The sequence below is a fragment of the Nymphaea colorata genome, chromosome 4 (assembly GCF_008831285.2).
Source record: "Nymphaea colorata isolate Beijing-Zhang1983 chromosome 4, ASM883128v2, whole genome shotgun sequence".
Classification (NCBI taxonomy): domain Eukaryota; kingdom Viridiplantae; phylum Streptophyta; class Magnoliopsida; order Nymphaeales; family Nymphaeaceae; genus Nymphaea; species Nymphaea colorata.
Window position 1 is genome coordinate 20,351,231 of NC_045141.1, and position 15,865 is coordinate 20,367,095.

Sequence of the window (15,865 nt, forward strand, 5' to 3'; positions counted from 1 at the left end):
TTGATTTGTATATTATACACTCAAATATTTGATATGTTTCCTTCTTTGTCTTAATAAAGATATGATATACAATGGAATATTGTATAAAAAAACATGAACTTTCACTTGCTATGAGATTTTGACAACATCTACACAAAACCGTATCCCTCCTCTGTAAAGGGAGGGTCATAAACCCGTATCCTCTCCTCACTGCCTCGGCTCAGACGCCGTTCGAGAATCACACGACAAGTACTCAAAAGGGTGAGAATTCACGTATCGGCTCGGCGCGGACGGCGGCGGCCGGAAGCCCTTTGGCAAGCAGTTCTTCAGCTGGGGGGCTTCCGCGGCTTGTTCGTGCTTCTTGGTTACTCTATGCACTTCGGCAGCAACGTCTCCGGACTCTACGGCAAACGCCTGCATCGCTGCGGGACCAAGCCTCCGGTAGGTCGCTGCAGATTCCGGCGGGAAGAGAAGCAGCAGCAGGACCATGATGATCATGGTGGTGGTGCTACAAGGGGCCGGAGACATTTTAAATTCAAAAGAGAGAAAGAGTATATTGATTCTTAAATGGTAGGGCACTGGGAAATACCTTATATATATATATGTATCAGTATATATATGGGAGAGAGAGAGACGAGCAGGTCTAATAAATGAACTCGTGACTACCGCATCGCATGTTGATGGAGAAAGCAGAGGGAGTTGTTCTTGGCAAGGCAGGCGGTACAGCTCATATCCCCTGGTGGGGATGGCGTGAACCCCCGCAATTTGACCACATTGTGGGGAGAATGCTCGTGCACCTCCATTAATTTACTCCCTCCGAGCTCTGCGTCGTATGGTACAGGACCTCCTCTCCTGCTGGTCAGATAGAGAGAGAGAGAGGAGCTTATTACTCAAGCCTCAAGGCCTGTGTAGGGCACCCCTGCCCCCTTACATGCCCACACATGCGTAAAATTTATAACTTCCCCTCATAGATGCATAGGATACCCTTTAATTTGAAGAGGGTACTGGTCTTTTCCCTTTTTTTTTTTTCTTTTGCAGTACTGCCTAGGATGATTTCATGCATCCCTTTAATCAAAGGAAAGAGCATAGGTGATCCCCTTCCCACTTTTCCCTCACATTTAAGATCCAATGTTTCTTTGGAACGGAATATGTTTTGATTCGAATGTTGCACATGTTACTACTCTTTGCAGTTCAAACAAATAACACCCATAAAAATTGGACTAAGACTATATCATCAACATGATACTCAAACCAACCTACCACACCCTTAGAGAACTTATGATTCATGAGGTTCGTTAGCTAGATTCCCACAAGAAAAGTCAAAAAAACAAGAGCAGCACCAACATTGTCAACGATCTAACACTAGGCCCTCTTCCACCTTAAAACTTTTAAATGGTCAATCTTCTTGCATCTGGTCAGGTTGGTAAGGTTTTTCACTTTATATTTGTATGAAAAGGATCCATCCGCCACTTTATAAGGTTCGCTATAGTATCAACTAAAAACATGAACCTAGCAAAAGATATTCATCAATTGACCACCATTAAGTTTCACTGTCGTAAATAATTGTTTGATTCACACCTAAGGCAGTCAACTAGAACTGCTGTGGGAGAAATAAATAAATAACCAACCTAAGGTGGTTAATTGGCCGACCTATCACATTATGCCGACTTTCTGACTTGGCTCGGTAAAGATGACTAGTTCCCAATGGGAAGCAGCCACTTTCCTTGTGATGGACCGACTTTATGGCTTTATTGTCAACTGCCGGCCAGTCCACCAGCTCCCCTTCAACGTTTAGTCTACCGGACGAAACGCAATTGGAGGGCGCGGGACTCTCTCTCGCAGGTGCACTGATAGATCTCTCAGCCACCTAACGCTTCTCAACTGCAAATTCAATTCGGTGGAAACGATACTTAGCATCAATGTTTGTTCACTTGTGATTAAATATCGGGTCCCGATGGGTAATTGAGTATCAGATATTGGTATATAAAATATTTTTAATTGTCATGCTAATAGTTTGCTCTCTTAAAACTTTTGATGCTTTGTCGAGGGTTTCTAAGATACGAAAAGAAGAAATGTTAAAGGTTTAGTAAGTCTTGAACCGGATTCAATGGACATGAAGTTGATAGTTGGGTGAAGTCCAATAACTAATTAGACTAGGAAGGACTTCAGGCCTACCCAAGCCACGCTTTATCGAACCTCAGCCCAATGCCCATCCTGTATATAGGAGGGCCTCTGTGTTCAATCCAGTACCGGACATGTTTTTATATGTTTTGTATGTTCAATTTGAGGGCATTTACAAAGGCGTTCTTCCAAGTGAAACAGACACTGAGGGGCGTTCCGACTGTGCCCTCTTCTTGCCATGGACTGACTTCATCATGAAAAAACGTTCTGCCCCTATAATAGGTAGCTGTTCTTTTCTGGCAAGTAAATGAGTTTGCAGAAACTGCAAATCCAAGTGTTGAATCTTTGACAGTTATATATACATGCATACATACATACATACATATAAAGGAGCATGGGCAGAACCGAATCTGCTAACTAAAGATTGACAAGCTACTCAAGCCTTATCAGACTGACCCATTTGCAACTATTAAAGGTAGAATATACATGTGGAAGTTTATGAGTTTAACATAAACTAAATGCTCCAGTTTTGTATCCATGAACAGGGTTTATTTGCTTGCGCTGTTCATAGCTCCTGTAGTGAAAGCCTAAGATCGATCTAGTATGAGATCAAACCATGATTTTGTATTGAATTTTATCAGTGTAAAGAGTAAAAAGAAGATTTCAAGTGAATCTTTGGTCATTTGACTTAAGATGCTTAGTTTGATGAGCCATAGAAAGGGCCAATAAGACGAATTGGGAGAGAGCTTGTGTATTGTGCTAAACACCGATGAAGGAAGGATGCAAATAAATCAAAACTGATCACTAATAATCTCACTAATGTAAGAACCTGCTGCAAAAATTGACCTTTAGCCGGCTTCAACTTGTATATTTAAACGCTCGAAACCTTGCTTAAGAAACACCCATTTTCGTATGTTGGACCTTATACTATACAAGCAATTAAGTCCTTGAAGATGTCTTATAATCTTTATATAAGACTATTATGGCATTATTCTCAATTAGTCTTCCACATTTAAGTCCTTAAGTGCATTTTAATAATTTCAGTTAGTTAAATATGGTTTGCCTTAATGTTAACTAGGCATAAGTTCGATAACACATACTATTAGTGCATCTAGCTGCGTGGGGGAACACAAAGGTCTTACTATGATTGGGATGAACGTTAGGTACTTACTACTGAGGCACTCTTTCTTCAAAACCAAGTAATGGGAAAATTTTGCCGAGATTTAAGTTTACATGTTTAGATGGCTGCAGGTTGGGGCTTTTACTGTTATTTGATTTCTTTTAAAATTTTCATTTACAACATACACGAGATATTACAGTGCTTTTAGTTGAGAGCTTCAGTAGCTTGCCTGAAGACATATAAAACCTACAACAGTCGGATCCAACCCACCTGAAGTTGTGTTTGCTCCAAAAGCGCTATGAAGCAGAACATTAGTCATTAAGCCAATCCCTTTATGAACCCTTCAAAATTTCCAAGAATCTTCAATAAAAGAGTAAATTCTCCCATAACGAGGTGACATCTTGCCTTAACTATCCTTTCTAACCCTTGGAGCTTTATTTATCTAAAAGTTAAAATGTCATAAAATCAAATAAGGCATTGATCGTTTTCTAACATGGGAAGAAAGGAACTAAGAAATGGCTTGATTACTTTTCCATGGAACATTTGACCAAAAAAAAGAAACACCCAACTTTCTAGAGAAATATCAAAAGCATATTCTAGTTTGATAGTGCTAGTTTAACTGCGAATGGCATTGGGTTGGAGATGATCCAATTTAACAATTAAACGGAATCATGCTGCACTTTGAAGAAGAAAAGCCTGAACGATAACTGAATTTTGATAACAAAATAACCTGGTTTTATGTAAGTTTCGGATGTCATGCCTGTCAGATCCAGATTTGGCTTTAAGAATTCAAATCTGAGTCCCAACAGGATTATCTCTGACTCAGAAGATTCTAGGAATGAACGAATCAGAACCATTTATTCCCTAAGCGCAACAGTGTAGTGTTTAAATAAAAATCACATTTTACTATTCCTTTGGGAGTTAAGAATGTCATGATGGAGTGTTCTTTTCTATTAACAAATGCCATTCCCACTATTTTCTTCGACTTGAATTGGACGTCGACGAATTTTTCTCTAAAACCAAATATGGATGCAAATCTTTGTAATAAGATTCAGATTTTTTAACGAATTTCATTAATTTCAATTTGTACTACGATTCGAACATGATACTGCAAATGTGCTCCCGATCCAGTGTTGGTTTCAGTATCAAACTGAGGTAATGGGATCTGAATTGAGGTCAGCTATGAAATAATCGGATCGATGATGTTCTAGGTTGCAGTCAGCATGAAACAGGGCCCGCTTCGTTCACTTAACAGGAGTGGAAAATCTGAATCAGTTCCGACGCCATTGTTGAGGAAAATGTGACGGCTTGAAAATGCGGCAAAATTTTTCCTGACAAAGGCTCCTGAAAGCGGATCAAAGCAACTAAAGCCCCCTTGAATCTCTCCCGCGTATCTTCGTGAATCGCGTGGGAATCGTGAAGCAAATCATTCTTCAGGGGCTAGGATTCATAGTGTTGGAGCTATAAGAAACTTTTCTGCAGTTCTCCTCTCTTTCTCAAACGGTCATCATTAGCTTTTCGCTTACCTCTGCGGTCTTTCCTTCCTCCTCCTTTGATTGCAGGTGTGAATCAATTACAACACCCCCCGCAAGAGATCGATCACGGTTCGATTTTTGTCCATCTTCCCTCTGTAACCCTCTCTTCAGAGGGCTTGCGATCGTGGTTCACTTCTGTTTTCTTGGGCTTCTCTCAAACAATACCATGTATGTGGTCGCCCAAAAGTTTTTGTCTGGATATCTGCTGTGCCCACCGAAGATTGCGGCGCTTGGAGTTGTGGACGTGGCGCCGTTAGATCATTTGAGGTTGGCCGATCAGTTTATTGTTCATGATGGCAGAAACCCATCAATTGTTTCGACCAGAGTTGGGTCCTCTTTCTTTGGCAAGAGATTTTTGAGCGCAAGCGGGAGATTGGATGTAGAGGGCGTTTGTCACGACCTCGACTTGCCGTCTTCGATGGCACTGGCGCGAATCGATAGTGAAGAACAGTTTAATCGAATCATCGCCGAAGCACAGCGCCTCGGAGAATTGCTGATTATTGTCTGGTTCGTCTTCCCGTCTCAGTGTTTCACAATCGTGAATTTATATTTGAAATCAGCTGAGTCTTTAAGTGCCATCTAGATGGCTATTGGTGGTCTTATTCTCTAAGGTTGCTTTCAATATCTTCATTTATTAATGACTAGTACTTTTGAGCGCTGTTGATCCATTTGAACTTGCAGGGCAGCTAGTTGGTGTAGAAAATGTATATATTTGAAACCAAAGTTGGAAAAATTGGCATCAATGCACTATCCAAGGTTAGTGCTCCCCCAGTCTTCCTATAGTTTGTTCTGTTTATCTTTCTAGGTACTTTTTGAAGATTAATTTCCAATGGTGACTGGAACTCATGAAACACAGGCCATTTGCAATGCAGTATTTAACTGTTCTTATGCTCTTCGTCATCTGCAAGCTGGAAAGTTCTTTGAGATTGTAATTCACTTTCTTATATTTCCTTCAGGGTCCGTTTCTACTATGTTGATGTTAATGCTGTTCCTCAAAGGCTAGTAAATCGAGCAGGCATCGTGGTAAGTTCAGCACAGAATCCATGTATGAGTTGGCGTTCTGCTTCTTTGCTGGTCTTAGACTCATCTTTTTCACTATTGCGTTTCTGTTTTCCTTTTTGAAGTATGCAGACGCGGTCTTGTGTAACGGCCTTTACCACAGTAGGATAATGGTATGGCTTAGAATATCCCTACCATTTGGAACAAATGTGAGAAGGAAACATACATTATAGCCTGGGCGATTGGAGAAACATCTCTAATGTATATGGATAGCAGATCCCAGAACTATTTGTCAATAGAGAGCAGAACTTTGAAAACTGACCATCTCCCACTAAGAGCAGTTACAAGAATACTTGGACATACTGTGCCAAAAGAGCGCAAAGTATGTTGTGAACAATGAAGTACATTGTTACTGAGGCGTGAGGGTATTAGATTAGTAATGTAGCATATGAGATCAAATATCGGTGTAAATCTTATTCTTTTTTCTTAATACTTCTCTCTTTTGATGTTTCAATGAAAATGTGAAATATATAAAGAAACTCTAGACATAGCGGCTGTCAAATATTGGGTACTGAACTGGTGGGAGAGATTAAATATAGCCCAAGGCGTGTCTTTTCAGCAAGATACTTGTGCTTGTAGTTTTTTATGTCTTGATGTTTTACCATGGCCTGCACTGTGACTGCACACAAAGAGTCTAGCGACTTTAATTTTGACCGGGATGCCGTTCATGTGTTTATTGGCTAAAGCTTGCTTCATACTGAACAAGTCAAGGTTGAGCAAATAGCCCAACCTTACTTTCTGAATGAGCAAAGCTCGATTTGCATCCTTCATTCTTGATAGGCTCATTCATTAACTGTTATCGTCTTTCTTTAGTCCTCTATTATTGCTCAAGCATAGTGCAGCGGTTGCTTCAGTTATTGGCAGAGTGGTTCTCGACTGAGTTTCTCTTCTTTCTACATGTTTTACAGACTATGCCGATTCACTCTGTTTTGCCTGAACAGTATGCTGACATTGTGATACTTTTGTAGTTTCCATCGCTTTGGATGAATTTTAGAATTTCATCTGAATGTTTTATTACTGCGGCACTGACTTACAATTTTTGTGCATTGTGTATTTTTTGTTCTATCCTTGGACGTGATCAAAATTAAGCAGAAAATGCCAACTATCCAGGTGAGCTTACCTCCAATCTATTGTTCTCAAAGTTCAGATTCCAGAAAGTTCATTTTCTCTAACTGGATAAAATCCAAATATCTAGCTGTGGAAGAATGGGAACAAGCAAGAAGAAATGATTGGTGGCCACAAAGCCTGGATTGTTGTTCAAGACGTACATCAAATGATTGAGAACGCCTATTAATCATTAACATCTGCAGTATTTGCTGTATCGGTGGTCATTTGCGATCCACAATTTGAGAAAATTGATATCGTCTTTCATTAGTTTGTGACTAGTAATTTTTGTTTCAAAAAGGAAATTCCTTCTGCTTCATACTTGCTCCTTCCAAATGCGGGATGACCCCAAATTATGTTTTCATGGTTCTCATGTTCATCCATAGAGATTTGCCTAGGTATCTTTTGCATCTCGCTTAGTGCTGACAAAGCAGTTAAATTTCAAGGTGAATCCAAATTCTAAAGTTACTTTGAACTTTCCTTTATGATCCACCATCCTCAATCTTCTTTTCTGGGGTTGCTTAATCAGAACGAGTGACGTTCCCCAAGTTTTGAGCACTTTTTTTTGCATGCAGTCAGTTTTGGGGGATAATATATGGGAAATTCAGATTTTCAAACTTTATGTATTATCCAGGCCAGGAATCTCGATTTAATTAGATTATAATGGAATTATAATTTGGCGGATTATCCAAATATCCCATTACTTAGATGTTATTTGATTCATCGGCATCACTGCATTGATAATGAGAAGTGCCAAGCATGGGCTTTGGAAAACCTGAGAATCTACTTGAAAAATACAACTGAAGTCTACCGATTGAGGTTGCATACGCTGGGGAGCATGAAGTCTACCAAATTTTCACCTATAAAAGGTAAATTAAGGAAAAATATTATGTACTTTTGAGTAAAAGGCACTACCTGAATATTTCAGTCATCAATATTTCAGTCACCAATGTGCTCATGAAACTAAATGAACAGATGTGATCCGCAATTTGTAAGTGGAGCAATGGGCTAATTTGTTTTCTTTTTTTCTTTGTAAAGTTCTTATTCTGTAAAAATTCAAAAGTCAAGTGACAGAACATTAGTAACTTACGGAATGATAATTGAACTTTGAAAAACATGAATTACTTTAGTCTATGGTTTCCAAAGATGAAACGCACATTCGTATTCTCGTGAAGTTCAAATTGTGATCAATGGAGACGTTGAAGTAGTATGCATTGCACTTGACTTTACATTAACACTTTCCAGTCCAAGTTTTCCTTCCAAACATATTTTTGCAAAAAAATATAAAAAGAATAGAAAACCAACTGCACCCAAAGGATTCTCTTCACAAACGAATCTTTTATTATACGCAGAATGCAGATACATGCACAATAATAATAATTTAAAGATGTAACTGGGGTGCTTAGGACCGCTGTAGCCAAATAGGAAAGATCGTAACTGGCGAGCGTAAAAGTAGTTGAATCTTCGATCAAACAGTAGACATGTCCCGGAAGGCAGTTCGAAAGTAAACCCCTGTGATCTTTCTAATCAGCTAGTTTGCTGTAAATAAGAAAGAAAAGAATCAGGAAAAACTATGGTTACTTGCATGCGGAACCCCTTTAATTGATGTCGGTAAGACGATGATGATGATTCGCGTCGGTCATGACACCTCACAATGAATAACACATAATACAAAAGAAGCTTGTCCAAGCTGGTGCTGTAGCCATGCCCCTAAATAATAGTTTTTTATCAGCTTATGATCCACTGATTTTATGCCGTACATGCCACTGGAATTACAAGAAGCCATCTACAAGGACCATGGACCTGCTACAATCAAGGTGCTTTACCATTTAGGGGTTGAGAATTTTGCCGACAAACATCGCAGCTCCCCTTGAAAATGTGGTACACTTGTAGAACCTGAAATAAACTGCTGTCAATGAGATCCAGCAAGCACATTAAATGGAGTGTTACCATGGTCCGGATGCCATCAAGTAGTGAACGCCTGTGGTAACGGATAACATCTGTTCTATGATTGAATATTAAAATCCAGCAGCAGTTAGGTCTGCTTTCTTTAATTTTTAGCCGTACTGTTCCATTGTTCATATAATGCTGATCTATGTAAAATCACTAGTTAAACCTGGAAGGTTCAAGTTTGAGGCGCTCACTTTAACCTGAAAAAGGGAGCAACTTTTAAATTCAACCGAAATCTACCTCTAGCAATGAAGAATAGACAATTTATTAATCTACTTCTGCGGCTCTGCCTATAAATGTACTAGCAAAATTTCCAAGCAACTAATTTAAACATAGAAGATACATATCTGGTACACAACCAATGTAAAGCATAAGAACATAGGTAGCAAATGGCATATGCAAAGTGGAAAAGTAGGAAAATTGTGGTTTCCAGACCCAGCCACATTATTCAAAACAGGGTAAAAAGAAAAGGAACCAAACAAAGAAAACTTGAAGAGTAGAAATTACAAAGGACGATATAAAAGCAACTACCTAAATAAAATAATGCATATACCCACAAAGTTCTCAAGGTCTTTTTCTAACTAAACTATAAATGGCGAAACTAGAAAACCTTAAAAGATGAAATGCATTTGGTTTCTTTTCTACCACAAAAACAAATGAGCAGCTTCCTTCTACGAAGGAGAGGGAGCTGTTATAATTTGTGCAGTGCATTTTTTTCCTGATAAGCCAGAAAAATATTACGTCATAGAAATGTCCATGGTAGCATCTTACCTCGATGTTTATCTCTAAAGAAAAATCTCGCAGCATCTGATCATTCAGCAGTACACCAAAATGAGCCTTGTGACCACTAGAATTTAAGCCCCAGCTGCTAAATATATTATTGAACAAAATGAAATTCTCTAATCTAGCATTCAAGGTGCAGAATCAATCTGACTCTTTAGCATCAAATGCATAAATTAGGTTTCTTGCTAAATTGATGTGAACAAGATTGTAAACCCATGTTTACTTAAGTACGGAACTGCATGTAAGCATGAATAAAGCAGAACTACATTTTCATTTTTTGATTAAACAAATCGAAAGAGGATAAGGAGACACAGACAAAGTTCTACTGCCACCATATGCTACATGAAAGACAAACCATCCATGCCCAAATCTTACAATATTAGATGTCTATAAATTACAAATGGATTTTATTTTTCAAATGTATTCATACTTCGGCACTTCTGCAATAGTAGATCACACTTAGATGCACACAATTTATTAGCACAGTTTGGCTTTGAGGAAGCAACTTGAAGTGACGGGCAAAGCAAAGCAGGGAAGTGAATATTAGAAAAGGAACACTAATTTCTTGTTAGCTATGCATCTTAGTAGACCAAAATAGATGGACCTGTTAAATGGTCAACTCCCAAACTCACGCTACCATCATTTATTTATTTATTTTTCTTTTAGGTGAAACCAAGTTGAATCTTAACTCATTTCTTTATGACAAATAAAGCATGAAAAGTGACATGTTAATGGTCAATACAAGCATTTGTCATGAGTTAACCAGAAAAGGAAGCAAATATCCAATACCAACTTCATCTATTAAACCAGGGGATCGCAATAAAGTTGATGGTCAATAGCTCCAACACTCGAACTACACAATAAGGAGATGACCAGAATTATAGAAAACATAAAACTTACTTTATGCTTCACGGAAGGTGTGCAAATGCCTAAGAAAGCTGCATGAAGAGACAAGGCCAAAGTGTAATCTGGGACAAGTCCAAAGTGTAATCTGGGAAATATTGAAATTGAGATATTGGAAAGGCACAAATATCTGACATGTTGGGAGCATCCTGCCAAGCCTTCATAGGAAGAATCAGTAGATCTGTTACCTCCAAAATAAGGTTTTCCAGATCCTAGTTTCAACTGTTGGTCAACAAACAGTTTGCAATTCATGATTCTGGAAGCATTTTCTAACACATAACCATCATCCTAGACAGCTTTGTGGCCCATAAGCAGCAATTCTGCTCAAACAAAGAGATATTACTGCTGCTGAGGTGAAATGCATCCCCTTTCCACAAATTGCACCATAAGCCTCTCTGCTTCACTTGAATTTCCCACTAGAATCAATCTCTCCTTCACTTTTCTACATATTTTTACATCAGGAATTAGGTTTCTCTTAAACATTCGGCAAGCAACTTTGTAAGACCATAGTGGGAGCCCTTCATCCAAGAATCTCTTGATTAGCACATGACATGTATCAGCATCTAATTTGGAGGCTGTCCTTAAAACTTTATCCAGATGCGTATAAGCCTCCTCAAGTTTTCCAAATTTACAAAGCTTCTCGATTACCTGGTTATAAGCAGTCCTAAAATGATGCTTCTGCATCATCTTTTCCAACAAGCCCAATAGTTCTTCAACCTTTCCCTTCTCACAATATCTATGAATTACTGTTCTGTAAGTTACAGCAGAAGGAATCAACCCCTTTTTAAGCATCTGGTTTATTAGTCGAGTTGTTTTGGCTAGCATGCCCTTCCGTCCGAGAGCATCAATCAACGTAGTATATGTCACCACATCAGGATGCCTATTGTTCAGATACATGTCATCAAATAATGAAAGTGCAGATTCAGTATCATCTTCCTTGCAGAACCCATGAATGAGAGTTGTGAAGTTCACCACATTAATCTTACATCCCTTTCTCAAGCATTCCTCCATGAATTCTTTTGCATTAGCTGATTTCCCATCTCTACACATATCATAAACCAGTAAATTGATTTCAACAGCAGTAGGAAAAAACTGTTTCTCTATCATCTTCATAACCAATTCACAAGCCTCAGCAAATTTCCCCTCTCTTCGAAGACCATGAATGACAGCACCATATGTGATAGCATTTGGAGTCCACCACCTCTCTTCACTTGCATCAAGCATTACCCTTGCCTCAGTGGACCTCCCCAGCTTACAAAGCCCATTAAGCAAAGCAGTATATGACACAGTATTTGGCTTGCATCCATTTTTATGCATCTCCTTGATTATCTTCTTTGCATGGTCTATCTTTCCTACCCTACAGTACCCATCCACAACAGCACTATAAGTTACGACATCAGGAATGCAACCATCCATGAACATCCTATTAACAACCTCTTTGGCTTCATCCATTTTCCCTTCACGGCAGAAAGCATGAACTATTGCACTATATGCGACTTTATCAACTGGAAAGCCCTTACTCTTTGATTCCTGCAGGAATTCAAATCCTTCTTTTGCATGTCCATTCTTTGAGAGAACATGTACCAGTGTGGAATATGTAACCTGGTCAGGAATTAAGCTATTCTCTGTCCACATTTTCTCCAACAAGCCTCTTACTTCTCCAATCCTTTTATACTTACACAGGAATACCATTATAGTATGGTAGCTAATCTTATCAGGTGAACACCCATTTGCTTGCATTTCTTCAAATAAATCTATTGCATCATCAACTCTGTGACGAATACAAAGGCCCTTTATCAAAATATTGTAGCTAACAACGTCAGGAGGTACACCTATCCTCTGCATTCTGTCCAAGAACCGCATTGCCTTCTCTAATCGGTTGGCCATGACAAGGATGTGGAACACGGTGTTGCAGATGAACAAGTTTGGTTCACGCCCTGCCCTCTGCATCCAGTTCAGTGTTCGCAATGCACCTCTTAACTTGTTTGCACGGCTACAAGAGATCATCACGTTTGCAAAATCCTCTGACCTTTGATCAATTCCCCGGCGCTTCATCAATCGAAGGATCCGACGAGAATCTTGGCAAAGCTTGGTCTTGCTGAGGACCTCAAGCATTGTGTGGTAAACTTTACCCCCATGCCGATAGCGCCATTGTCGATCGGCCCAATAGAAGAAACTGAGGGCAACATTTTCATTTCTCTGAGCACGGAGAACAGCACAAACTTGTTCTTGTGTCAAGCTTCTGAGCAGGTTCCTCAACTTCCCTTCCAAGTCAGTATTCCATGAGAAGCGTTGCCCAATTAGTCTACAGATTTCTCTTACTAAAGGGTGCTTAGCTGTATTCTCATCTTCTTCAAATTTCCGAATTTGCTCCTTGTGTTTAATATTCTCAGAAAATACCAAGTCTCCACATTCAAGGTTTGATTCTGCCTGTAATTCCCTATTTTTGCACTCGCTGTCAAACTCTGCAACAATTTGTCCCTCTTGGTCTTCATCATCACATTCTTCTTCTTCTTCTTCTTCTTCTTCTTCTTCTTCTTCTTCTTCTTCTTCTGTTTGATCATGTTGTTGATTCTCTCCATCCTTCTCTACAGAACCCAAAATTCTGAATCCCAAATGCCCTGTCTCTTCAACCGCTGCTCTTTTACTGCCATACTCAAAAATGTTTAGAACGTCAAAGCCTTCCATGTTTTCTTTGTGTCTCCTAGACTTTACAGACAGTTTCTTCACAAACTGAAACTTTTCATCATCACCATCATTGCAGTGTTCCGTATCAGCATGGGGGTTGCAAGAATTGAAGGTTGCAGAGTCAAAATTACAGAATAATCTAGAAACTAGAAAACTACATGGGCAGCCATGCAGCCTCTGAGGAGTTGCTTTCAGCAGCATGGTTGACCACTAAAAAACAGATGCCCCATAAACTTGTGGATGTTCTTACATAAAAGAAAACAGAACAGAAGTTTCAAGTTAGCAAGCCCTGCCCACTGTCTTTTCCACCAGAATTGTAAGCTAGACTGGTGAAGAATCATTGTAAATGGTGTGAGTTCTGGAGGTTTTCATATACTCGGATGCTGGTGCATGTTTGCACTCAGAGTACTCTGTTCAGAAATATTCTTCTTCGTAGAAGACGTACTGAAAATTAGGCAATGCTTCTGGGATGAAAAACATAAAGAAGATCATGTTTATTGCATGGACGTTCCAGAAATATTTCAAAGGTACGTCAATGAACAGATGTAAATTGGCGGAGATTGTCAATACAGAAAGAAATGCAGCTAACTATCCTGTTAAGTGTTAACTGGGTTAGACATGTCCAGAAACAAATTGAACACATATGGGAACGATCTCAGTAAACAGATGCCGTTTTGAGTTTTTGATGCAGTATCAGCTGAACACTGTTAAAGGTACAACAAAAAACCCACAAATAGTAACCCAAAATCTCAAATGAAGCAAATTTCTGCACTAAAATGGTAGCAAGAAGCACGAGAAAAACAAATGGAATTTCTCCATTACACATTCATATTGAGCAAGAAATATGCACCTAAAACAGGGAATTCTTCTGAGGGTAAGTACTATTTAAGAGACTTGGAGTTTGGAGTCTATACTCAAACAACGTTTCTTTGGGGATCATTTACAACCAAGAAACCGAAAAAAAGTTCACATGCACGACAGTTTGATTTCAAAAGGGATATTTGAACATTACGAGTGAAGGGTGAAAAAAAAGCATAGGAATACAATGAAGCGTGAAAACAAGGAAGAACCACCTTCATAATCACGTACGTAAGATCAGCATGGAGGAGAATGCATGCCAATTTTCTTCGAAATTCGCCCAAATTGATGTCTTCAATCCTGCCATAAAGAAGGTCGTCTTCGTTTGGTAGAAGTTGCAAATGGAGTATACATACGGAAATGGAAACTGCAAGGACGATTCAAAGTGAACAAGAGCAAACTAGTAGATGAGCCGGCAAATGCAGATTGCCGGATTCTGCTCGAGGATGGTTCCTCCTTGGCCATCCTTGGACGGCCATCCTCGGCTGGAACAATGGAACCCTGGCATCGGAGTTCCCGGCCCGAAGAGATGAGTATATTCCGAAGAAAAGCACGACCCCACCCCGCCACATCGATACTCCCATAAATAGAGAGAAAATTAGGCGCCAACAAGTTAGAAAACCCAACTGGCTACCATATAACTAATACACAAAGACGAAAAAGAATGCCTAAATTTCTCCGATACAGAGACAAATGAGAAAGAATAGCCAAGGTATGTGACGTAGTGGGCTCCCAGAGACTGTCACCGGTGCCTCCAGCCGGAATTGCCGGTCTTGGCTCCGGCGCTGCAGTCCACTGATGAGAGGCAAACCTTTCATAGCCGGAGAACTTGACCAACGCCGTAGACGTATGCCCAACGGACCAGCTTCTTCATGCTTCCCTCTTCTACGCGCCGGCGGCTGGCTAAGAGAGGGAGTCAGAATGCGACGGAAGGCGCCTTACATACAGGGTCGTTTATGGCCCCATTCCAAACCAGTGAGATCCAAATCTGGTGTGGGCGAGAGAGATCACTCCCATTAATGTATTGTTCAGTTTGGAATATTTGATTGAACCTTGTCCCACATGGATCAAATAACTGCATGAGGCCGTTTTAGCTGTTACCATCTTCGACTAATTGGATTTTTTTATCGGACATAAGATTCAAATTCGAATGTCCAAAATGCAGAACCAAAATCAGACTTGCATGTCTGTTAAATTAGATCTTCTCTGGGCTCTCGAACTTCCTAATGTCATTACCAAGAAAATTTAATACTGAATCCAAATTCCGTCGTTAATCAGAACCGCAGGCGCAGTTTCTTATTGCGACAGACTGAAAGAATTTTGCAAGACCGCACTGATCCGATTTCCCTGGCTTAATGTCCTCGGCCTCTTTCACGTGGAGGGAGAGAGAGACGATCGAAATGACTTGCTCCTCGGGCTTAATGGGTGACTTCAGTAAAGTCTTTGCAAGGTGGACATGAAGATGTGAATTTTAACATTTTTTTATTAGGAAGGATTGAAGATTTGTGACTTGACATTAAAATAAAGTAAATTAAGCCAGCATTGAATCAAAATTCAATAAAGAACGTCAAGCCTTGCTACTACAAGAGAAGCCAACCTACCCCTTAACACTTTGTTTGGATAGAGAGAAAAGGGAGGAAAAAGGAACAGTCAATTTTGTCTTTGGGTTGTTAGTTCTAAAAGAGAGAAAGGAAAGGATTAAATGAAGTGTATTTGAAAAGAACGGAAAGGAGAGGAAAGAAAGAGGTCGTTCATCTTCAATCCC

At 39.6% G+C, this 15,865-nt stretch overlaps 2 protein-coding genes and 1 long non-coding RNA gene across 15 annotated transcripts; 1 reads left to right on the forward strand and 2 right to left on the reverse strand.

Annotated features, from left to right (window-relative positions):
• On the reverse strand, nucleotides 1-888 carry LOC126410039 (uncharacterized). Its single transcript, XR_007573294.1, has 2 exons — nucleotides 569-888; nucleotides 1-487 (listed from the first exon to the last, which is right to left on the reverse strand). It is a non-coding gene; the product is annotated as an uncharacterized LOC126410039 (long non-coding RNA).
• Nucleotides 889-4,412: 3,524 nt separating this feature from the next.
• Nucleotides 4,413-7,237, forward strand: LOC116252136 (thioredoxin-like 3-2, chloroplastic). 3 transcript variants are annotated; one of them, XM_031626217.2, is made up of 6 exons: nucleotides 4,413-4,674; nucleotides 4,783-5,262; nucleotides 5,437-5,511; nucleotides 5,712-5,778; nucleotides 6,904-6,924; nucleotides 7,010-7,237. In XM_031626217.2, exons 2-6 carry the CDS (start codon nucleotides 4,922-4,924, stop codon nucleotides 7,106-7,108), a joined length of 603 nt encoding a protein of 200 aa, XP_031482077.1. In that variant the 5' UTR covers nucleotides 4,413-4,674; nucleotides 4,783-4,921; the 3' UTR covers nucleotides 7,109-7,237. The 3 variants fall into 3 exon arrangements, with proteins under 3 accessions (XP_031482077.1, XP_049933179.1, XP_031482078.1); XM_050077222.1 differs by having other exon boundaries at nucleotides 4,414-5,262; XM_031626218.2 differs by having other exon boundaries at nucleotides 4,418-5,262; nucleotides 6,907-6,924.
• Nucleotides 7,238-8,128: 891 nt separating this feature from the next.
• LOC116252424 (pentatricopeptide repeat-containing protein At1g09900) lies at nucleotides 8,129-15,139 on the reverse strand. 11 transcript variants are annotated; one of them, XR_004172170.2, is made up of 4 exons: nucleotides 14,316-15,139; nucleotides 10,552-13,706; nucleotides 9,640-9,733; nucleotides 8,129-8,814 (listed from the first exon to the last, which is right to left on the reverse strand). XR_004172170.2 is itself a non-coding variant. In XM_031626679.2 (3 exons), the coding sequence occupies exon 3, from the start codon at nucleotides 13,441-13,443 to the stop codon at nucleotides 10,894-10,896; it is 2,550 nt and encodes an 849-aa protein (XP_031482539.1). In that variant the 5' UTR covers nucleotides 13,444-13,703; nucleotides 14,332-14,400; nucleotides 14,912-15,139; the 3' UTR covers nucleotides 8,129-10,893. The 11 variants fall into 11 exon arrangements, 5 of the variants coding, with proteins under 5 accessions (XP_031482539.1, XP_031482538.1, XP_031482537.1 ...); XR_004172171.2 differs by lacking the exon at nucleotides 9,640-9,733; XR_004172168.2 differs by lacking the exon at nucleotides 9,640-9,733 and having other exon boundaries at nucleotides 8,129-9,068.
• Nucleotides 15,140-15,865: the final 726 nt, after the last annotated feature.